This window comes from Parasteatoda tepidariorum, chromosome 3, assembly GCF_043381705.1.
Source record: "Parasteatoda tepidariorum isolate YZ-2023 chromosome 3, CAS_Ptep_4.0, whole genome shotgun sequence".
Lineage (NCBI taxonomy): Eukaryota > Metazoa > Arthropoda > Arachnida > Araneae > Theridiidae > Parasteatoda > Parasteatoda tepidariorum.
In genome coordinates this window covers 44,238,520-44,263,668 of record NC_092206.1, presented here as the reverse complement: position 1 = coordinate 44,263,668, position 25,149 = coordinate 44,238,520, and the positions used below count along the sequence as shown (strand labels likewise).

Below are 25,149 nucleotides of genomic sequence, written 5' to 3'. Positions count from 1 at the left end.
ACACGAAATAACTTCATTAAAGATAAATTATATGAATCTGAATAGTATATTAGAATTATTTCCTTTACACTAATTTTAATAAAATCAATTAAAAAAATTTATACAAAAAAAGTTTAAAAAAATATACTTTAGAAATTGCATGCCAGGTATTCTTTGTTATTATTATTATTTACACTATATTACAAGATTTTTAGTGCAGTTTTACCATAAATCAGCACACAACTAGAACTAAGAGGAACAGGATAACGTTGGAACAAGTAATATATATTAGGCAACCAGAAAATTATTACTCCTATCAAGAGAAAATTTATAAAAACAAGATAAGTTTTGAACTGTTAATTCGATTATATTGTTAAAAAAAATGGATTCTTCATATATTCATAAGCTGATAAATATGTTAAATGTTCTGTACTGCTTACATATTGGTAACTAAAAGTTAATTTAAATATTAACCTATAATTAATGTTGTTTGTTGCCTATATGTTTATTAACAGAAAAAAAAAAATTTAAAAACAAAATGAATGTAAAAATACATAAGTTGATATCTCAAAAATAGCTTACACTGTTAAAAAAAAAAAAGAAACTCAATCAAAACTTTGTCAAAATAAATTTTGATGTATTAGGTACCATACTACCATACAACTTTTTATTATTCATTTTTACAAAAAAACAAAAGATTCAATATTAAAAGTGTTTTTGATTGTGTAAAAATATAAAAACATTTGGATAATTTGATAAGAAAAAAAGAATCATACCAAAAATGTTTCCCTGGGATCAACAGCTAAACTCAAAATAGGACCAGTATGATCTCTAAATGCAGTTAATGTCTTGTTAGATGTATCATATACCTTTACAATAAAATCTCTGGAAATATAAGAGAAGAAAAAATAATTGCAGTTTCCAAAAGGAACATGAAAAAAATTAAACCATTTTGTTTATACAGTAATCTTCTGATTGTCTCTTTTTATAAATTTTTCAATGTCTCTCTCTTATAATTTCGAAATTTAAAGGTATGAGACAAAACAGGAGTGCATAAACTTTCAGTAGATCAACCTGATTAAAAAATAATATTGAGCAACTAAAAAAATCAAAAAAATGTTTCCTAGTACATGCCTAAAAAATGTGAAATGGTCACCAATACAACTGTACCTGTTGTTACAGATATCCATTTTATATTTTGAATGCAAAATTGCTTTATTGGATGGTGCAAATAATTTCAATGTCCAAGGTACATCAATTTGCCTAATAATTATCTACTTATAGTTTATTTTTATTATAGTTTATTTTTGCATTCTTGAAACATTTCCCTACTTTTATACTTAAAACTATTTAACATTTGATGCTGTAAAAATAAACAATAAATATACACTAACATTATGAAAGGTATTACAGATTGTATTACAGATTTGAACTAGTCAAACATAAGTTAGAAACAACAAAATTAATAGTTTTAGAATAATGTTACACAATAACACTTCGAAATTTTAAAAAAAAATTCATATCACAATTTTAAAATTAAAACATCAACTTTTAAACAAATTAAATTGAAAAAAGGTAGTTCAATTTAAATATTTACCCTCCACCAGATGCTACTAAATTGCCATTCTTGCTGCACACCACATGATACACTATAGTATTAAACTGAGCTATGATTTGTTCAAACTCTATGGAAGGAAAAGAATATGCTGATACTGTAAATTTTCCATTGATTGCTGCATAAAGAACATCATTCTACAAAAACATTGACTTTATTTAAAAACAAAAAATAAATAAATAATTAAAGAGCTTCAAAATTAATTGTAACTTTACATTTATAAGAACAAAATTTTTTCATCTGCAAATCCCCTAGAATACTAACTATTTTGTAAGCTTACAAGTTATATCCATATTTTTTAGTTTTGAGACTGTTGTGAAAGAAACTAAGTCTGATGTGGAACAGAATAAGTCACACATTTCTTAATTACAAATTTATTTTTGCATTCTTTATTTCTATAACAATATATATAAAATTTCATTATCAAATAACTAAAACTATTATCAACTCAGAGAGGTTTCACCAGCATGTCAACGATTTTACAAGTTTATTAAATTGTGCGCCATTCAAAAAAAATTCTTTAACTTCAAAATAACAAGAAATGTTTGGATATTTCAGAACCAATTAAATTTTTTAAAGTAATTTTATATAATTGGAACACTTTTACTTAATCACAAATAAATATATAGGCGAATATTTAATATGAAAAACTCCAGAGACTAAGTACTTAGATTTTGTTTGACAAGAAATCAATTGCAAAATTTATTGCAGGATATTAAAAATTGCTTTTTCATAGACTGAAGAAGGGTATGATATGAAGAGTTAACAAATGATACTAACTGAAAATGCCACAGAAGAAACATTTTTGCCTAAAGCATAGGTTTCAGGATCACCATCTTCAAAACCATTATACACTCGTATATCTCCATCATTCCCACATGAGATAATGTAACTGCGGAAAAAAATTATCGTAAGTACAAACAAATTTAAACACAGTTAAAAATATGAAGCTCTACATACTTTCCAGTGTCTTCGAAACAAACATCTGTAAAGCCATTAGAATGAGCAAATCTCATAGACAAGTCATCCATTTCGTAATGTTAATTTTTCAAAGTTGAAAAAAACTCTTGAAATAAAAAAATGACGATAAAAAAATTATCTTAAGAACAATGTTATGACAAAAACGTGTATAAAATAAAAGCTACTTTAATTCCCTTAGATAGCAAAATTTCATATTGAATTACCAACAAACCAAAAATAATTTCATAGCAGACTTCACGATCCAATCCAAACAAAACAAATTCAGCGCGTAAGCAAATGAGCTACGGCTACAGTGTTTTATCTAAATTGTCTTTTCTTAATTTCATAAATGAGAAATTCAGTAAACAAATTTCTTAACTATTATTTGTGAATGAATTAACATATTTTAGTGATTTTATTAATTGAGTTGATCAAAGATATAAAACTTAGTTTACAAGGTCATAAAAATATAATTACTCGTGACCATGACTGTTAAAACAAAAATTTCTGAAATTTCCAATGTTTGGGTTTTTCCAAGCGAACGTTATCGTTATCTTCCGTTTCAGTTTTTCATTTGTAATGTAATTTAACTGATATTTTTTTTCGTTTCTATTATTTATTTAGTACTTTTTATTTGCTAATTTAGTCGATTTTTACCTAACGATTCTCCTAGTAGTCTTTCTTTTATTAAAAACAGTTTAGAAATGAACTGATGAAAGTTAGTTTTTCAAGGTAAAATCTAATTTATTTTTCCCTGTTTTTATTAATCTTAATATTTATTTCCTAAAGAGTGGTATTTTTATGCCTCATTGAATTAAAATAAATCTATAAAGGTGATTATTGGTGAATTGAAATTCAATCAACGAGATAATTATTAATGAATCTTAGTTATTTGATGTATGAGAATTGACATGAGATCACTATATCGAAATTATAACTTACTTAATAATGAGTTTTTAATGCATTAATGTGTATGTAATTTGTATTCAAACAATTTTAAATGTCATTCGTTCTGATGTAAACTTAGTTAGTTTTAAATCGATTATGCTTTTTAATTATTCATCTTGTTCTAAATTGATTATGCTTTTTAATTTTTCATCACTATATATACAATATTTGTATCTTTCTTAAACTTCATAAAATAGTTTCTATCATACATGTTTCTTTTTCAGTTCTATTTGAAGATAAATTAATTCAAGATATGGAATCTCAACATAAACAATACCAAGATCTGTCTCCCAGAACTAAACAGAAAAACAAGGAGACTGACAGTTCTATATCTTTGACATTTGATTCAGAATCTGATTGTGGCTACAAATCTGGTGAAATAAGTTCTGTATTATCTACTAGTGAACAGATCTCTAATTTGTCCTTGACAGATTCCTCATCACAACTCACAAAAAGTGATCAAAATGTTAGTTATGACAGTGGTCTTGTAACTGACAGTTCTTCATCTATAATATCAGAAAGTTATTCGTCTGAAAAGCTAGACAACCTGCAACCACCTAAACCTCTCAACATAAAAGAAAAATATCTCTGGCATGATATATTCTCTCAAGATAAAGATGGAGACACGTAAGAGTTATTATTTGCACATCATAATTCAGCCTTTAATTTAATTTTAGTATCTTAAACTTACTGTATGTATATACTTTATGTCAGTATATCATTAAATATCTCTTTTGAATTAAATCTTGAATTTAACCATAAATACGATATTGACTAAGTATTATAAAAAAATTTACTAATTATCTGTCCAACAAAAAAATTCTTTATAGATGATGCTTTATGAGATAAATTCTTGTCATAATAATGCCTAGCTTGTAAAGAGTCTGTATATATATAATTTTTTTTTTTTACATTTATTGTAAATAAGAAGTTTACTGTGAAACTTAAGAAATTATAGTTTTCACGAACAAGCACCAATAACATAACTTAGTAACAACGCTTATGGCACCTGGCAAACATTTTCACATCTGGTTGTGTTGTTTTGACAGGAATAGTATATTTTCATGACTTAACTACTAAATGCAACTCAGGGGTCTGTTTAGAAAAAATTTGGGTCCGTTAACAAATCCTTCACAAAATAATTTATCTTTTAATCGGACCCTTCACATATTTGTTTATCTTCATTATTGTTTTGTTAACCGAATAAACCCTTCCCAGGGGGAGGAGAAAGACAGATAGATGTAAACGAACTAAGTTTTTTCTTCAGCGGACGCTTCTTCCTTTATTCGTCTGAAATTAATATTCTGCATTCAGTAGTATAGGCTAAATACCTAATATTTGTATGTTGCATCTCTAATTTAGTAGTAGCAATTGCTGTTTATTTTTGAAAATTGAATTTTTTTTAGTATTACATGTTAGTTTTACAGTGTTGAGCTTGTATCTATTTACAATTTAAAAATGTTTTTTGCAATAACAGGACCCTATTTGCACAGATTCACAAAAGTAGGACCCTAGTTGAAAGAAAGTGACTTAATGTTTATTTTATATTCACAAATTATGAGTAATTTTTCCACAATTTTACAAAAACTGGACCTTTCACAAAATGTCTGAACAGACCCCTGCAATTGTTTTTCTCCTGGTTTTTTAAATCCCAATATTTCCGTACGATATTATTTAGAAACGAGATATTGGAATTGCTTCTTTGAGTAATTACTTTTTGACTCGTTTGATTAGCACTAAATAAGCAGCTTCTCGATCATTTTTGTTTGAATCATTGATTTTAATGTTTTGTTTATATATATATTTTTTTTTATCCTGTTATTATGATATGAAAAACTCAAATCACTCATGGGACAACAACTTGCAAAGAGCAAAGGAGGAATAGGCAATTTTTTCAATTTTCTTCCATGTGTTGATAAGAAAAAAATTTATTAAATTTAAAAAATTTCTTTTGTCTCTTTATAAATTATAAACGTTACTGTTATGTACTAAAAAAAACTACACATTGAGAAAAAAATGTAGATAATTTCTTCTGGCAATCACATGTCCTGTCCATACTACAACAATAAGGTTCAACACGTGTACTATAATTACAATTAGCCAACACTTTAAATGTAATCAATAATTTATGTTAATGAGGAATATTTTTAATTAATATTTTATGCTTTTTTTTTAAACCATGAACTTTCTTCTAATAATTACATTGTTTTATATTTTTAACAGCATACTTCACCTTGCAATTGTTGAAGCTCGTTCTGATATTATATTTCCATTAATACGCTTAGCTCCTCATCCAGATTTCTTGGACATTAGCAATGATTTATATCAGGTATTTACATTTTAATTGCTCATTTAACATACTCATTTAAAAATACAGGGTATCTGCGCATCTGGAAAGTCATGGATTTCGATATTGAACAAACTTTGTCATGATTTTAACTATTTTTTTTAAAAAAAATCATGGAAAGTCATGGATTTTGGTCGCCGAAAAATCTAATTTTTAAAATTAAATTACCCCCCCCCCCCAAGTACCACAGTGTTCCGAATATCTGAGTTCTAAAACAAAACTCCCACTCACAGTTATATTTAATTATAATATTTAAAAAATTTCATAGAGTTAAAAAATTTTGGTGCTCTTTCAAAAAAATGCTGAAGCAATCCTGTCGTTGGCAATTTTTTTTTTCTCGAAATGAGAACAGAAAAATCTGGAGTAATACTTTCCTTTCGGATGAACAAGAAAAGTATCTTTAGAGTATAATTCTGCAGAAAAAAATATATTTGCTTTTGTATTTTTTTCAACTTTTTTATTGCTTCAAATCTTTCTTTACTCTGTTTTTTTAAATTTAAAATCTACAAATATAAAGATCCAAAGTATAACAGTTTTGGTTATACCTATCATTTCAATCAATGTTATTATATTGCTTAAATTTATTGTTGCGTTTTTGTTAGAGAAAATAGTAACTTCGTTAAGTCATGAAAAATTCTTGGAATTAGTCATGGAAAGTTATGGATTTGAAAATCTAAAATGTAGCAGATACCCTGAGATATCTTGTTTTCCCTAGGTTTATTGTTTAAGACTATCGCCTAACTACACCCCTGTATATGACTATTATAGATATTTTATCTAAACTGTAATAATATCTTTATACTTAATGAATAGAAAACAATGTTGTTTCAAACTTTCCTGTTCTGAGCCTTGGATTTCCTGCTCCTAATTTCCATTGTGGTTAAATCTTTTGTTACATCATCCAACCATCTTTTTATTGATCTCTAGATTATAGCAAGATTTGATTTAAAAAAGCGTAAAATATACGTTTTAAAGGAGCTTTAGAAATTAAATCAAATACTGGCTGTTACAATCAAAATTACTCTATGTTTTAAAAAAGTAGCTATTTTTATTATAGTTACAAATAAATAAAAAAATATATTACATATAAATAAACTTTATCTTAATTTGAGTGTGGAGATTTCAAATGTGAAATAAATTTTGCTTTAAAGTTAGTTTTTTTAAAAAGTGACATTTAACACGACTAGGGGCACTTCACTATAGGGTAGTGCACCTAGCCACGTCCGATAAAATTTCTGAGCATGGTTTCTTATGCAATTTTAATCCTAATGATATGCCTTAGCTCCCCTAGATAAAGTTTTTAAACTTGTACATTTCAACAAAAATAGACCAAAAGTATCATTTTAAAAAACTGTAGCTTGGAGAGTGAAATATTAGAAATCAGCGATACGGAAGTATCTGAGATCTGTTCAAAAAATCTCATGCTGTAGAAAACAAAACAAACAAAAAAACTTCTTGTTCTTCATTTAATATCACAGCAAATACTCATTGCAAAATGCTTTGTCTACACTTTTTTCTTCCAAAATCTTACCTGTAGTATTTTACATCTTTTTAACATTTAAAATTTTCAAATTATTTTTTAGACTATGCTACATCTTGCTGTTTTAACTGGGAAATCAAACATTGTCCGCAGGCTTGTAGTTGCTGGTGCAACACTTGATGTTCAAGATCATGGTGGGAATATTCCACTGCACATTGCTTGTAGAAGTGGGGATTTGGACTGTGTCCGAGCAATGCTTACACCAGTTATAGAAGCTGAAATCAGTGTTGCACAATGTTCATATCAGATGTTTTTGCAAAATCAAGATTTGTCATATCTCATTAACATGAAAAATTTTGATGGTAACTTTTTATATTATTTTGATATTAAGTAAGTTATTTGAATGTTTTACTATAAATAGAAAAGGAAGTTTATTAGGTTTTCAAAAATTAAATTAATATTTTTTGCTGAGGATTTATTGTAATATTTAAAAAATAATTTGTATTTTGATTGACCAATGATTTTTTAAAATTTTTGTTTTATTTTTGCACTAGATAATATAAATTGTTTTTGCTGGATCAGTTATTTTGTTTAAAAAAAAAAAAAATTTATAACTATTCTATTGATTGATTTATTTAAATTTTTGAGTAAACTATGTTGATTAAAGTAATACTCAAGATTAAAAGCATGTAATCTAATAAATACATTTTTATGAATAAAGCATGAAAATATATGAATAAAGCAAGACCATAGCTTTAGATATATAATTAAAATAATATTTAATATGTCTAATGATTGAAACCTCTTTTGATGAAATATTTATGATTTTTATTTAACAATGACGTTTAGTTAAGATTACATTACATTATACAGTCAAACCTCATTAATTTGACACTCTCGGGACCTCTGAAAAACTGATGAATTAAGCGTAGTGACAAATAAACCGGAGTTGCAGTGTTTTTCAAAAAATTTGGAAAATACCCATAAATTAACAATTATTACATACAGCAGAGAAATTTCAATTTCTTAAAATAAAAATTTTTTTAAAGAATTTGCATTAAAACAATTCAATTAAAACATAGCATCAGTAGAAAGACAAACAGTATCGTTTACATACTTACTTTTATTTATTTAGGAATGAAAAAACCATCAATACGGGTTTGTTTGGTATGGGGATTACTTAGCATAATTCTTTTTTTCGAGTTTGTACACAGAGTTCAAATCTTCCTCGGTACCAGATATTGAAGAAAAATATTTTCTTAGAACTTCAATGCACTGCAGAGCTTCATTTTTGGAAGGAGGAACTTCCACTTCATCCTCACTTTCAGTCTCTTGAGATGCTGGAACATGTCTTTCACGAATTTCGTTCGCGATTTCCGAGACAGTTCTGGAGATGTCACGAGATTTTGGTCAATTCCAAGGTATGTTTCTTCATCCATCACATCTTTGTTGTGTTCTTTAAGTTGCCTGCACAATTCAGACAAAGGGACGTCATCATCAACATCTTCTGGCGAGTTTGGACTTTCAACAAATCCAGCATGCCTGAAGCAGTTTTCGATGGTTTTATCGGTCACATCAGCCCAACTCCTGTGGAAGTAATTTATGCCATCTAAGTTTTAGTTTCCATTCTCTGCCTTCATCAATGGCTTTAATCCAGTCTCTTACAAGATGTTTCCGATACTGTCTCTTGAAGCTGGAAATGATTCCTTGATCAAGGGGCTGTAAAACTGAAGTGGCATTGGGCGGCATGTAAACTAACTCCACTGATTGAAGATTTCTTACCTCAGTATGTGCTGTACAATCGTCCACAACAAACACCACTTTACGATTTGTTGCATGGAATTTTTTGTCAAACTCTTTCAGAGTTTTTTCCCTAACATTGGAGGTCATCCAAGACTTTGAGTTTGCTTCATATGATACACTCAAAGACTTCACATTTTTGAAGCACCTTGGTTTTGCACTTTTGCCTATGACCAGAGGCTTAAGTTTTTTTCGGAACCATCCATGTTTGCTCCTAATAGAACGGTAACTCGTTGTTTGCCTTTCTTCCCACCTGAGCAGTCCTCTGATTGAAAAGTCAAAGTCGAAAAAAGAGACCTGTCTCATCAAGGTTGAATACATCACAAGGGTTATAACTCTAGAAAACATCTTTTAAGAGATCATTTTTCCATTCTTCAACTGGACGCATATCAACGGCCACTGCTTCTCCGCACATCTTTTTGAAGGAAAGTCCATGTCTCTCTTTGAACTGTTCAAACCAGCTGTTGCTCGCCAAGAACTCCGAAACACCCAGTTCGTTTGCAAGTTGCAAAACTTTCTCTTTCAAGATAAGTCCTGAAATTGGAATGTTTTCGGCCTGGGCCATTCTAAACCATTTAACAAGGGCATTTTCAACGTCTTCGAAGGTCGAAACACGCATTCTCTTCTCACCACCCTGAACACGCAAAGAACTTTAAATTTTATCTATTAAGGACCAAATGGCAATGAACGTTGCGCGAGGGACTCCTTTCCGTTTTGCAAAAGCAGCCTTAGACATCCCAGATTGCTCAAATTCTCTTTTCATTTGGAGCTTTTCCTCTTATGTCCAAGATTTGTATCCAAGTTTACTCACCATGGCACTAAACAAAAGACTAGAGAGACTCGAGACACCACCGCACGGGTACGCCATACTAAGTTTTGCTAGAGAGAGAAGAAAAGGCACGCCAAGATGTTCATTTTCTGCCACCTCTTCCCCCCGCCGTTACCCCCTCATAAGATCAGAGATAAGAAGCATTATTGCAACTCTTTCTGCAAGAGGTGGTGGAAGGAGGGGTGAGACAAAGAGACAGGGGAAAACGCTTCCAGTGTCCGAATTCCAAGAACCAGTTGCCTAGTGCGAATAGCAAAATTAGCCAAGTGAAAATTTCCGCAAAAGTTGACTGGAGAAAAGCAATTTTCCAGTGAAAACGTTCTTTAAAGTGTCATTTTATCCGGAGTTCATAATTTCCCCCATGACGTATTAAACGGAGTTTAACACTGAATCCAATGCAAATCAATTGAGACTTGAAAAAAAGCGTAGAAATAACCAGAGTGACGAATTAAGCGAGTGTCAAATTATCGAGGTCCGACTGTAATGAAATATGAATTTAAGCTCAAAACATTTATATTTATGTTAAGATAGATAATATTTTATTCATTCCTCACTTACATTTTTTATTAATTGGAGAAATTATTAAATTTTTGCATTGACTAACTTTATTATATAAAGAGCAATATTTACTTTCTAAAAGAAGACATCTTTTGTAAAATAATAACAAACTTATACTATAGCTCTTCTTTATACTGCTGGACTGTATTACCTGTAGTATTTTTACAATTTAGTTACATTCATTTATATGTTACACAGGTCAATCATGTGTCCATCTTGCTGCTGCTGGAGGTTTTTTGAAAGTTATGGAATGCCTTAATAATCATCATGCCAACATTGATGATCAGGTTGAGTATTAATTTTTTATAGCTATTAAATAATTAATTAAATACAGGTCCTCATAATATTGCCTCAATGTAGCAATATTTATTATATATGTTATTCGTTTGAATGTATTTTCAATGGAATTTTCTATTAAAGGACGGAAAAACTGGACGAACAGCACTTCATTATGCTATTGAAAATGGTAATTACAGACTAGTCGAGTTATTACTTAAGAAGTGCCGTGCTGATCCTCATGTCCAGAATTATGCTGGGAAAACAGCTTTTTGTGTGGCATGGGCATTACGGAAGAGAAATCATATCCATATAAGAGACGATATTATGCGGATACTTAAAATTCCTCCAGATTATCGTGATGAATCTGATGATGAAGAATCTGATTATTCCAGTGGAGAAGTAAGATAACATTAATTTTTTTTCAGTAACTTTCTTAGCATTTAACTTTTAATTTATGAATTTAATAATAAAACAGATCAAAGATTTAGAGTTATCTAATAAAATAGATATGGCAACTGAATTTTAGAATGATTTTCTTAAATGTGGTTTTAAAAATATCATGTGTTCTATTTGTAATGTTAAGCTTTTTCAAAAGAAAACGTTAAAGAAAAAAAACAACTAGTTTTGCTATAGGTATTTTCTAAAAACTGGAGCTAGTAGTTCCGTTTACCTGTTCATTTTTATAAACGAGTACTTACAACTGAACATATCTTTTTTCTCAATAGATTTTTTTTTGTGACAGAAATTGTATAGCAATAGTGGCTTTTTTTTAAAGCTTTTATTTATTGTAGTAAAAATTTAAATCAAATGTACATTAAGGAACTAAGAATTTAAATTGTGCATTTAGTGTGAATGATTCGAATTCAATGCATCGAAAATTATACTTAAGTTTTTGGAAATGTTTAATTGAATATTTGTGAATGTTTATTTGTAATTTATGAATATTAATATGTACTGATTAATATAGCAATAAAGAAAACGAAGAAAATAAAAATATGACCACCAAAGCCGACGTCTTCAGGGGGTACCGGCCTCGGAAGCCATAAAACAAAACCTTTTCTATGGAGAGAGAAGCGAAATTAACTCTCTCAGTACCCTGAAGGTTTTGTATAAGTCCAGGAAAAAATACATAAAATATATGAAACCAATTCAAAAAAGAAATTCAAACAAAAACTTGAGAAAATAAAAACTCACATTAAACCGGTCAAACAGCGATTTCACAAGCAAACTAAATGCAAAGGGGCCGGTACCCCCTGGAGACATCGGCTTCAGTGGTCATATTTTTATTTCCTTCGTTTTCTTTATTACTATATTTATTCTTTCTTTTGAAAATTCTGCTGCTTTTAAGCATGTTTCTTTCAAAGATAGTTTTGTCAATTTAGAAATAAATATTTTGTATTATTTTGCTTTGTACTGATCAAGTTCGAATTTCAATAACAATTATTTTAAAAAGATTATTGAAAATAATGAATGAAAAAAAAAAAGTACAGTAGAGCACCGGTTATCCGAACGTCCAATTATCCGAACTATGTCCGAATTCGCTTTTTTTTTCTTCTTCTCTTTTTTTAAGTTTAGAATTTTTTTTTTTACTTATCGACAATTTTTCTAAATTTAGAGGAATAGATAATATCCACTACATCTGAAGACCATATTTAATTTACAACCTTTTTCAGCAGTTTTCTTATAGTAGCCATACATACATGTATTGTTATACAGTTAAACCTACATACCCCTTTAGCCCTCTTCAACTGAAAATTATCATCAAAGAATGCGAGCTTCATTTTGACAATCTACAATTGTTGGAAAGCAGAATGTGTTTATGAATAGATAAGTGCCGAAATTCTACAATTGGGGGATGGGTAGTTGTCACTCATGGTTAATGATTAGTGATTACAGTGCTTGGAATCTTAAATCTTGGAATAAAATTCTTATCAGAAAAGCAAACGAAACTGCAGTTTGTGAATCGGTAGATCTTTCAGGTGAAAATATGCCATGTTATACAGCAGAAGAAATAGAAGACTGGTGTCGAGACACTGAAAACGACTCAGGATTTCAAATTTTAAATGATCATGAAATTGTTTCTGAAATTTTGCATGAAAATCGGAACTCCTCAGATTAAGAGGAAGAAGTACGTGATCAAGTTCAAGATCGTGGACCTTCTCATAAAAAGCATGCAATTCATTAGATATTGCAATGAATTGCCTAGAACGTCAAAATGATGTTGATCCAATTCAGTTGATTTATATAAAAAGAACAAAGGATATGGCTGCACAAAAAAGAACATGTTCTTTGAAACAAAAGTCTTTGCTGGATATCTTTTGCAATGGAAAATAAATAAAAATGTGGCAAAATTAGTAATTGACAAAAAAAAATTATACAAAAAGCCGAAATATGATAAAAATGATTCAAATTGGAAAAAAAAGTTTAAAAAAATATATTTAAAAATTGAAAAAAAAAAGTCTTAAACTCGCCAGAGCTATTTTAGATAGTACTGCCAGTCCTAAGCCTAGAAAAAGTGTGAAGGAAAGTTGGTGCATAAATAATAATCATTTAAACTAGGTTTTAAGCAACTTTCCAATTATCCGAACATTTCATTATCCGAACCACGTTCGGTCCCGAGCAGTTCGGATAATCGGCGCTCTACTGTATAAGGAATTATGAACTCAATTGTTCAAAAAGTTGGCAGTGAAAAGTTGAAATGATATAAAGTGTGTTGGTTTGCAGTGGCTCAACGAATTTGTTGTCAGAATGCTCCCAAAATTTAAAAACTGTGATGGTGCGCTGATGCTAAGCTGGTAAAGCTTTGGTACTAATTTTGTATTATCAGTATTGCTTTAAGGGTTCTTTGTTAATTATAAAAGTAATATTTTATTTAGCTAACATAGCTTAGAAACAGAATTGTTTAGTTTATAAACTGTTTTTAAATATAAGTTGAATAACTTACTGCATACTATTTGAAAATTGAAATTGGAAAAAAAACTGTATGGTTGCTATATGTTATCTTACCAGTTGATACCTTTTACTTAAATAAAAGGTATCTATTGCTAAGGTAAAAATGAATAATTTTGCAAGTTGTTTTTGTTGGGAGATTTTTTTCTTTCAATAATCCATTGTAAATATATACTTTTTTTAATTCAGAAAGGTATCAAAAAAACTTTTCGAAAGAATATTTTGTGGTATTTCTTTTCAAATAAGTCAGTAAAGAAAGTCTTATTTTAATTTTATTATTTTGAAAGTCTTATCTTATTTTAATTCTTACAAAGCTTCTAAGTTCATTCTACAAGGTTCTCACTCTTTCAAGAAAGCAAAAATTAAGGACTCTTACGGACTTTTTTTGAAAAAAATTAAGAATTTTTTTAGCAAATTAAGGACTTTAAAAATGGTACTATAATAATTGCTTATCCTCAAGTATATTTGTACCCCCAGTGACAGTGCCAATTATTTAACTTTTTCAAATAAATAAATATGATAATAAGAAGATAATTTCATCATAATGCAAGTACTGATATAATTGTATTTATTATCAGCGTTTGCCAAAGTGGGCTCGGGCAAATTTTGCAAACCCAAGAGGGGTTTTTTCGAGTTGGCCCACTTAAAGAAACTCACTTCTTTCCAAGGTGGGCTTTTTCAAAATTTATTGAACAAAATCATTAGGTTTTGCTTAAAAAGCAAAATAAAAAGGTCTGTTTTTTTTTCCCCTTCTGAATTCAAGTGAAATTTGCCACCTAAATTTAAGAAGAATAATACTTTAATTTTCCTATCTTTATAAATTATAAAAATAGCTTTTTACTATGTAAAAAAATTTAAAACTGTATTACATTGTTTATCAGATTCTGAATTACTTTTTTAATGCGAACTGTATACTCTTATTACATATTTTAGTATTTAATTTTATTTTATTGTTCTTTTTTAGATTGATATTGAAGTTTTACTTCAAAACTCGAAAAACTCATTGTCCAGTATGTGATACCAACATATAAATATATACTACTGTTTGTTATTAAATGTTATTTCATTATCCTAAGATAGTTAAAGTGTGAAAATGTTTCCACTGCCTCAAAAAGTGTTCATGTTTCACTCATGTAATTATATCTGTTGCAATACTTAAGTGCATTTGTTAAAGTACAAAATTTATGCTTAATATATAAATGAGGTTAACATGCTCTTTGTATAGTTAATAATGCATTATGTATATATACATATTGTTATGGATAATGGAGTTATTTTTATTATTATACATTGCTTATTCAAATACATAGTTTCAAATTAGTATTTATTTTACATTTGGCTGATGCTTTTATTAAACTTTTATTGTGTTTGATGTGTAAAGCTGATCTTTTATATTTTATTAAAATAATTATTTATGCTATATTTTGCTCATTTATTTCTTATTCTTAAATCCCCTTTCAATAATATTGAAAGAATAATATTGGTGTGTTAGTATTAAAGTTTATTCATGATTTTTATTAATAAACAAACTTATTTTTTAGAATATGTGAATCCATTAAGATATTAAAAATTTAGTTTTAAAATTTACTACTAGACACTGAATAAAAAAATTTAAAAAAAACATTGCAAACAGATAAAGATTTTATAACTTTTCCAGCTTTATGAAATCAAAAATTAGTTCTTGTCTAACAATCAATATTTATGAATCACATTAACTATCATTAACATTATTCTAAATTCTACAGAACTTAATCGTTTAATTTATGGGATAATATTTATTATACTTTTGTATGTAACCCACATCTAAGTCAATATGGTAAGATGTGTATTTATCTATGTCAAATTAGAGATAAAAAATAGTTTAATTTGGGTGATAATATATTTGTATTAATGGCACTGAGTATGCTAAAGAAAAACTTTCATTTTATTTTTAGGTCCTGCAATGAGATCTAATTTTTGCTGATTTTTTTACTATAACAAAAAAATCCTAAATGCTCTATAGTTTAGGCTTCACACATACTTTTTAGTTTTGAAAAAGAAATTCAATTAATAATTATCTAAAAATATATAAAACCCTAGATCTATTTTATATTAATATTGTTGACTTATATATCTAGTGGTCCTATGATAAATCAAAATTATTCAATCTTCAAAATTCAAATCTCTCTCTTTTTTTTTAGAGAATATTACAAACAAAAGATTTTCATCATCCTGTTTAAGTATCTTTATGAATGTCTCATTATTTAATTATAGATCTAGCTTCTTGTAAATACTTATGAAAATTATATATTTTCTTAATAAAAATCATATTTGCTTGTTAAGTTCTTTTTTCTTATTAAATTTTCTTTGTAGATTCATGGGGACTAAAGTTAGTTTGATTGATAATATTAAACTTATTTTAGTATCTGAATATGTTGTCTCTAAAAAAATTTATAATTAGGAGTTGTTTTTTTCTTTTTTTTTTGGAAGGAAAAGGGCAGCTAGAATCTATAGGAAATAAGTTAACATGAACAAAATAATCCCGAGGACAAAAATGATTTATTTTAATGATTTTTTCACAATTTAAAAAGGAAGATACACTAGAATCTCCCTTTTTGCTCTGTTCAATCTCTCCATCTCCTAACTGTTTATATAATCCTTTCTCCTTCCAAATTAATGGCCATAAAGTAATCAAAACATGATAAAACAAAAGGATTGACTTCCCCAGAAAACAGTAGGTGATGGCAGAAGTGAAAATCATGTTAGGAATCATGAAGGCATTTTATATAAGAATCAAATAGAATGGTGCTGGAGATTTTCTCAGGCAGAACCGAATAATCAGTGATTTCATTATACTGAATTTCATAGTTAAAATTCAACACATAGAGGAATCCCAGTCAAGCGAAGCGAATACCTATGAGTGCAAGTTCTAAATTGAATTGGTAAAAGAAAGATTAATAAAACTTGAGGTACTATAGCTTGATGATCTTGATTGTATATAAACAGACCTTGTAAACTTTTAAAAAAAAGAACTTTAAATTTATTTTATTCATGTGTGTGAGTTAAATGAATTATGACAAATGTAAAGAATTAATGTTCACCATAAAAACCCTGTTGCTTCATTAAACTGTTACGGAATTTATTACTTTTTTATTAACTTGATGCTCATAATCAGTAAATCATGGTTATTTAGACTAAAATAAAATAGAAATATTTAAACCAACAAAGTGTAATTGATACTTAAAATATAAACACGAAAATAAATCAAAACATAACATTTAATTGAATAAAACTACATGGGCACATAAAATATTATGTGTTTTTATCTAATAAATCTTTTGCTTCATTTATTTTAGCAGCTAAATAAGGTGAACCACCTGCAAAGAAATAAATAATAGAATTATGAAGAGTTAAAAATAAATATTCCTAACTGTAATTAAAATATAAACTATTTTACTTACCTTCATTAAAATAATTGAATGCATGCATTTATTTATATTTGAAATTTATAATGATTTTTAATTCTGTATTATGATCAACTCAAGGTGATAAAAATTTAAGATATTCTCAAATAAATAAGACTAAGACATTAGTTCAACTTTTATTGTATCCACAAATACAAATAATTGCATGATTTTAAGAATTATTTAGGAAGGACATAATATCTGAATATGCATAGGATAGGAAGGATATAATACAATAATAATAAAATGCTCAAATTTTAAATTAAATTTCATTGTCCTCTATTGTCCTATAATGTTCATAAATACAAAATTCTTATTATATAATTTTTATAAATACATAGCTAAAAAATAAATTCTAAAGGCTGCAGCTTTTAAAAAATAAATACTCTTACAAAAAAAGAAGATTGTAAAAATAGGAGATCTTTCCATATGACCCACTTAAGGCAGTTGTAAAATTTTTTGTAAGTTCTTTTAAAATGGGGATTTCCTTGCAAATAATAACAATTAAAATTTTACTAATAATTTATTTTTTTAAATTTTTTGTGGGATTGTATAACTACGATATTTAAATTAAAATTTTTAATTTTCTTACACGAAGTAGTATGGCCTCATAAAAGCTTTAGTAAAAAAGAAGTGCTCACCAATTAACACAACTTTATTCACAGAGATTCATACATCTTTATTGATAGAACTGTTCTTTTTATTAAAATTCATGAAATTTTTACAGTAATTACACTAAGTGATGTTTAATATGTGTGAAAATTTTTATTTCATAACGTGTTTTGTTAATATTAATTCTGCAAGATGGTTTAAAATACTCAGAACTCTCCAATTTCTTCTAATTTTACTACTGATTTTGCAGGTTTGTTTCATTCTTAATTGTTCATACAAATAAAGTACATTATAAAACACTTTTAACTTCCTATTAGAAAAAAAATTTGACGAAATAAAATTAATGCTCAGATCAAAATAAAATGATGTGAAAGAATGAAGACATGATGGTGAAGAAAAAAAAAAAATTTTTTTTTTTGTTGCTGCTGCTATACCTGGCATATTAAAGTTAACTGTAAAAAATTCTTATCTAATAAGCAAAAAAGATCATGATTATTTATTTTTGTTAATATAAAAGACAAATATTTTTATTTGGACAACAATTGACATTGAATATTAGAGCAATGAATTAATAAGATAAAAAAAAGCTTTTAATAAAACATCTATTATTGTTTAAAATTTAACCAGAATCAAGCTTCAGAATATGTTTATCAAAAAAATTTTGAACCACATTATTAAAAAAAGAAACTTCTTAATACTTTATATAACAATTGTAATATTAAATTATTTATGTGTAGAGATATATGAAAAACTTGTTTAAATCTTAACTGTTATACACCTTTCCTAATTTGAGTAACATGGAAAATGTGGAATCCCAAGTTAAAAATATTGATAAATTGGTGTAGTGAAATTGAAATATTCATAACGAAACTTTTATAATATGTAAAAATTGAATGCTAACTAGAAACAGGTTCGATAATATAGTTTCCCATTTTCTTATCAAAAAAAGAGGGAATGTATAAATTAAAAAAACTAAACATACCTCTATCAGGATGATTCAATAACATGATTCTCTTATGAGCTTCTTTTATTTTAACTTTACTTGCAGCAGGGCTATAATAAAATTTTTATTGTAATGACTGTCGTATAGTAAAAAGTTAATGAAACAAATGATTGTATGATACAAGATAAATGTTATGTCAGTGACAATAAACTATTAAAAATAATGCCACAATCTGCAACCAATAATGCATACTATCAAGTAAATGAAACCATTTTTTTTTTAAAATTACCGCCTGACCTTTGATTCCTATAAATGCACCCTTTTTGTAAAAATATGTTGCTATCCTTTAAGAACACTGCCTTTTTATTTTATTTTTTCATGAAAAGGTTGTCTTTTTAACCACCTATTTTAATCATAAGTCCATTTCAGATTTATTTAGTTATCGATAATTATTTAATTTTTATTTCCGTTCCTTAATTTTGTAACATTTCTATTATATTTTTATTTTCATTCCTTAATTTTAGTGGCATTCTTATTATGCTATCCAGCTATATAGTTAAAATTCGCCAGAGATATTCACAATTTTAATTTGGGGGGGGGGGAGTGTTGCTTATGAGTTTTTTATTGATTTTAAATTTTACCGTTATTTTTTTTTTTTTAATAAATACCTTTCATTTAATTAACAGCAACTTTAAATGTTTATTTTCTCATAATTTTCAGTTTAAAACATAAAAAAAATCTTTCAACTTGATCATCAATTAATCCTTTTTTTTTCTAGTTTGCATTTTTTGAAAACAAATTTATACACTGAGATTGTCTTTAATTATTTTTCAAAAGTTTCAAATTTTTCTGTTATTTTGATAATGAATGAGAATTTCTATGGTAAACATACACATAAAATAGTATAAGAGGGTAATTTAAAAATTATTTAATATTAGACAATTTGTTAAATGTTAACGGTGGTAAGTGAGTGCCCCTTCAGTAAGGAAGCACCCTACTCTTTTTTATTCCTAGGGAAAGTAATCCTCTGAAATAATAATTGTATAAACACATTACAGAGTGCACTTAAATGAAATACCACACAGAAGGTTTTTTATTGTTCATTTTTAGTTCAAGTTGAAAATTTTATACTTTTTGAATTATAATTTATATTTTTGACTTATTATAAAGGTTATTTTAATAAAAATGCTGATTGCATGCTTAATTTAAAGAAAAATGGATTTTCATTATACATAGAATTATTTATTAATTATTATTCTTGTCAGTAGAAGAGTATTTTTAAACCATATGAAGTGTAACTAAATCCTATACTGGCATAGGAGAGATTGTATTTAATCTTGTTTGCCAAGCAAAAATTACTTCTATATTGAACCTCACAGAGAGTTTCCTATACTTTTTTACTTTTTTTTACTTGTATATTTTTTGCACACATCATTTCATAAACCATGAGCTATAAGTCAATAGATTCTAAAATAAATTATAATGTAGGTGAAGGAAAATTAAAATTTAATTTATAAATCATAATGTCAAATATTAAAATTATCCTTCATTACAGAGAATCTTTTTAAAAATTGTTTTGCCGTTTCAATATGTATTTAAAAGTCAACATTAAATAATTTTAACTTTACACGAAAAAGTAGCACATTTAATTAATTTTTTTATCTAAGATATTGCACCTCGACAAGAAAAGTGACACAAGTCAAATAACAGCATTTGAGAAAAATCAACTTATTCTGAAATAACACAATCTAGTGAGGAGATACTTTTTGAGCTTGATGGGGCACTTCGTACATATTTTATGTAATTGTTTTTTTATTTTTTTTGACATAACCTAAAAATTGCTGTTTTTTGACTTGTGTCACTTTTCTTGCCAGGGTGCGATATTTCTACCGTTGAAAAATAAATACAATAACTAAAAAAATAAAGACTCACTAACTCTAAAAAATATTTGAATAAAGTTTAAATACAATACTTATCAAGATACAACCGTTTAAAAATAAATTTTAAAACATTTGACTAACTCACCTTACACCTAAAATTAAACCTGCTTCCCTGCGCGACATCTTTGGATCAAATCCTCCTTTATAGTATTTACTATTTGCAAATGTCTAAAATAATGATAAAAAGAAATAACGTATATGTGGATAGATAATAATGATAAAAGATAATTAGATGTAGATAATGAAATATAAAATTTTCAACTAACCAAAGTTACCTTTATTTCTAATCTAAATAGTCTAAATATTTAATTTCCTAAGTCCTCAAAAAGAAAGATCACTAAAAATATTTTGATTAAATAATTTAACAAAAAATATTTAAATGAATTAATCAAAATAAAATATTTCTATTAATACTTCTACCCACCCTTGAAAATGCAACTTAACAATAAACAAACTGAATATTCAAATATGAAAAAACTAAAATTTTAAAAGATCATTTTAGACACAATTTATGTATTCAAGCTTATTGACTATGGCAAAGACAAAATTATATATTTATTTATACTTACAGATGATGTTGGAAATGCTTTCATTTGTTTTTCTAAAGCTTCAGCCCATAGTTTGGAATTCCTGGCAATATATCTACCTGTTATAAAATCAGATTAGTAATACTAGAATAAGTGTATTGACAATTCATCAAAAAAAGTTTGCATTAAATTGATTAATACATTATGATCTGAAATATTTAGAAAAAAATTTATCTAGTGTTTATTGTTAGAGAAATTTTGATAGGTTCATATTCACATCAACCAAAATAAAAATAAATCTGAACAATTTTCTTAAAAGAGCATGGTAACAATTATGACATCACAAGCATAAATAGCATATATTATCTAGTCTAGTATTAATGATTTTCATTAGTAGAAGGAATTCAGTTGAGTATGGTTATAACAAGTCTCACTTCAACTAGCTAAAACAAGCTCGATTTTATCTGCTCCCTCTCCCTTCATAAACACATAGAACAACTTTTCCTCTATAATTAACCAATAATTTAACTTCCTAAATGAAAAAAGCGCCCCACAAACCAAAATAGAGGAGGATCATCTGGAAACTATATATTTTATAGCCAGTAAAAAGAAATGAAACATAATTACCCAGAACGTTTTACTGCAAAACATACAGCAATATTTATGCTACTTCCCATCCTAAGAACCACGGGAATCATAACACTTATGAATGGAGCCAGCATTTCACAGCTGTCTGAACAGTGATGAGGTATGAATTGCTCCACCCCAGGAAGTAAGCAACAGTTGATGTATTGCAGTCACAGAGAAGCTCTCTTCCAGATCACATTCAGGAAGATTATATCTAAACAAAAATTGATGTGCATAATCTTCTTGAACAGAAAAGACAATTTACAAGCCAAGGGGAGCCATAGTAAACACAGAATTTTACTGCAAAACACTAAGAATTTTTGCCACACTACTCAAAAAAAGAAACCAGTGATTGCCAGATCTGGTGTTGTGTTGCTCAATGCAAGGAATTTGACAAAAATCTACAGTAGAAGTATCTCTGGGATGATTTTGATTTTCACCCTTTGGTCCTGATCTTGTTCTCAGTGATTTCTACTTTTTCCCCCTGAAGAAATTCCAATTCGAGCATCACTGACACATAAACAAAATTGTGCAAGCATTATCAAGTGGCAGACTTCACGCTGATAGACTACAAAAAACTTATTAAACAGTATGACAACTTATACGATTTAGGTGGTTACTATGTTGGGAAGTAGCTGAAATGTTGCTGTATTTTTCACAGTAAATCTTTCCAGGCGCATTAGTATTTTCTTTTCTTATGGAATGTGGGAAATTTGCTCTCTGGATGACTGACAACTGTTTATCGACAATGGAAGAAGTCATTTGAAGATTTCCATTATTGCATTCCTGATCATTTCTAAGCAATATGCCTTCATTGATTGTTCATATTTAATATAGAGAGTTGAACTTCATAGGAATGTTAGAGGATAATTCCAATTCTCAGAACTTGAACTAAATATGAATTAATGTTCTGTTGATGATATGGTTTACATAGTACTTGATTTCTTATACTATATGCATCCGGTTTTTTAGAATTTATATTAAAAGGGACCAACCAGAAAAATAAACCTTTAAAATCTGAAAGTTTATCTATGAAATAGATTTGGTTGGATTTACTTAAATTTTACTTATATAAATTGATTAAATAATACTATAATCTTCAAATTTGGAAAAAGTTAACTGTATAATCATAATTTATTAAAAAACATATTTTATATAAAAGAATTACCAGTATAACCAGCAGCTGCTAAAGCAACTCCAGCAATTATTACACCAGAGGACTAAAATAAAAAAAGTAGAAATATCATAAAAAAGAGTAACACATCTTTATTTCAATTGTATGATAAGAAACAGAAGCATTAATAGAAAAAAGTTGTCATATAACAATAATTGCAAGTAAAATTATATAGTCAATCATATACAATAACCAAATGAAAAATATTAATTGAACATTTTGATATTGAAATTGATGTTACACTGAACTACAGATTCCTCGTTTAAAATTTGCGGCCCAAAACTAGTTAAGCAAAGGCTGCATTTCAAAAATAGCTTGTTATAACTATATTACAAACAAAATAGTTGTATTTGTTGCTACTAAATTTGCAATTAGGTAGTTGTAATTGTAGCTAACAACAAAAAATAATCAATTTTTCCAACTACTGATAAATTAAAAGTTGCTTAAATGTTGCAGCACAAAGAACGGAAAAGGTGAACAGTAGAAAATTAAGGCAGTAAACATAAACTGAAAAGTTGACAAAATGAAAAAGTGAGAGAAAAAAAAAATTTTAAGTAAGAGTTTATGCATGATGCAAAGCTACAATAATAATGGAAGGATGTTCAGTCAGGAGCTACTTCTGTATTGTTATTTGTTGTGCCAACTATAATTGCCAAGGTGCCAAATGTATTTTTAAAAAATAGACATTAGTCCAGTGGTAGCTAGGCATTACATCCTTTGAGTCGATTCTCTTCTGTCATGATTTTTTTTATGGGCCCCTGTCTGAAAGTGACCGAGACTTGACAATTACATTAATGTAGATCACTATACAGAAATATTCCTTTAAATTATCAAAATATATAATTAATTAAAAATAATATTAATTATTGCAACTGTCAACAATGTTACAAGGACAATAAACATAGGTTTTCCAATGTGAAACTGTCAATGTCCTAGATCCAATATAATCTGTCATAGCCACAATTAATACAAAACATACATCACACACAATACAATAATTTTTACACACATAATTTTTTATTAACAAGGAAACTTTTCACATTTTGATCTGCAGTAGAATAATCGCCAAGTTTTCATTACTTACGGGCAGCGACACAAGGGAAACTAAAACACCCATAACAGAATCTAATGTCGGGGATATTTCCAAATGAAGATAGTACATTGCGCCAACTACAACCACCAAATGGCTTTTAAACTTGCAATTTTTAAAAATAAAAAAAACATTTAGAGGTTTGCCCAAGAGTGGCTAGGCACGATATCCACAAAGGGTTCTGTTTTAAAAATAAATCTATCTAATTGACTTCATATCGATTGATACAGGAAGATTTCCGCACCAGTATGTACGCTGAAATAATCGCCCAGTTTTAAAGACTTCAAGGCAGTTGCGAGTGAGAAATTTAAAAAAAAAAAAGCACAGAAAGGGTAAATATCAGGTATAACTTGCAGTCTTCCCCTGGGAAAACCACATTTTTTTTTTTTTTCCAACAGATAAAGATAAGGTAAGATCTCTCTCTGAGAAACCAGATCTAATAACACACAGTAGTTTATTTAGAAAAGGCATAAAACTGACCAAAAATATAGATGATATAAAACTTTTCGTAAAGACATACAAAACAAATTTGGTTATGAAAAAGTTGACTCACCATGTTTGCAATCTTTGGTTTACATTCAAATTAATCAACTTTTCATAAAAATAAATGTTTTTAGGGTAAATTATATTATGTATATTATTTATGTTAATATTTATAAACTGATCATGCCTTACTAATTGAAAGAAGATATATAAAACGCTATCATATTTCAAAATTTCACATTTGGCTTATGCAATAAAATGTAAATAAACATTCAATGTGACGGTTACTAGTTACAAAAACAGATATCAATCCGCTCTCTTCTGGCGATAAAATGAAGTTTCAAGAAAGGTATTGGCAACTGAAATGGACTAGAGGTAGCGCAGAGCAGAATTCTCTACCTATATGGCAAACTTAGCACGAAAAGAAGTACGTTAGTTTCTGTCAGGATTTTCACATAGATTAAAAACTTTTAAGTTAGGAAACTGTATGGTACTGAAAGCTGAATTAAACATAGTTCTAAAAGAGGGCTTCGTAGAAATTTTAGAGAAATATTTTTGACATTTAA

General features: G+C 27.9%; 3 protein-coding genes across 5 annotated transcripts in view; 1 reads left to right on the top strand and 2 right to left on the bottom strand.

The window, feature by feature from the left end:
- LOC107445252 (Chromosome transmission fidelity 4) overlaps positions 1–2,856 on the bottom strand; it is a 35,826-nt gene extending 32,970 nt beyond the window's left edge. Inside the window, exons 1-4 of one of the 3 annotated variants that reach the window (XM_016059604.3) lie at positions 2,555–2,856; positions 2,375–2,486; positions 1,577–1,731; positions 756–864 (exon numbers count right to left, since the gene is read on the bottom strand). In XM_016059604.3, coding sequence (XP_015915090.2) covers positions 756–864; positions 1,577–1,731; positions 2,375–2,486; positions 2,555–2,625 — 447 coding nt within the window. In that variant the 5' untranslated portion in view covers positions 2,626–2,856. The remainder of the gene's footprint in view (positions 1–755; positions 865–1,576; positions 1,732–2,374; positions 2,487–2,554) is intronic. The other 2 variants (XM_016059605.3, XM_071178541.1) reach the window with 2 other exon arrangements.
- Positions 2,857–3,044: 188 nt separating this feature from the next.
- LOC107445253 (NF-kappa-B inhibitor cactus) lies at positions 3,045–15,164 on the top strand. Its single transcript, XM_016059606.3, has 7 exons — positions 3,045–3,286; positions 3,727–4,129; positions 5,726–5,831; positions 7,433–7,691; positions 10,715–10,803; positions 10,937–11,194; positions 14,709–15,164. Exons 2-7 carry the CDS (start codon positions 3,756–3,758, stop codon positions 14,760–14,762), a joined length of 1,140 nt encoding a protein of 379 aa, XP_015915092.2. The 5' UTR covers positions 3,045–3,286; positions 3,727–3,755; the 3' UTR covers positions 14,763–15,164.
- Positions 15,165–16,983: 1,819 nt separating this feature from the next.
- On the bottom strand, positions 16,984–24,875 carry LOC107445251 (mitochondrial import inner membrane translocase subunit TIM14). The gene is made up of 6 exons (XM_043050871.2): positions 24,654–24,875; positions 23,005–23,056; positions 21,252–21,328; positions 20,768–20,850; positions 18,782–18,852; positions 16,984–17,100 (listed from the first exon to the last, which is right to left on the bottom strand). Exons 1-6 carry the CDS (start codon positions 24,654–24,656, stop codon positions 17,036–17,038), a joined length of 351 nt encoding a protein of 116 aa, XP_042906805.1. The 5' UTR covers positions 24,657–24,875; the 3' UTR covers positions 16,984–17,035.
- Positions 24,876–25,149: the final 274 nt, after the last annotated feature.

Bases quoted from the DNA above. Each gene is read 5' to 3' on its own strand.
- LOC107445253 (XM_016059606.3), top strand. From the start codon at position 3,756: ATGGAATCTCAACATAAACAATACCAAGATCTGTCTCCCAGAACTAAA. The intron at 10,804-10,936 runs GTTGAGTATTAA...TTTCTATTAAAG, and splicing joins ATGCCAACATTGATGATCAG to GACGGAAAAACTGGACGAAC. The intron at 11,195-14,708 runs GTAAGATAACAT...GTTCTTTTTTAG, and splicing joins CTGATTATTCCAGTGGAGAA to ATTGATATTGAAGTTTTACT.
- LOC107445251 (XM_043050871.2), bottom strand. The intron at 20,851-21,251 runs GTAAGTATAAAT...TCATTATTTTAG, and splicing joins AAGCATTTCCAACATCATCT to ACATTTGCAAATAGTAAATA. The intron at 18,853-20,767 runs GTGAGTTAGTCA...ATTTTATTATAG, and splicing joins GGTTTAATTTTAGGTGTAAG to CCCTGCTGCAAGTAAAGTTA.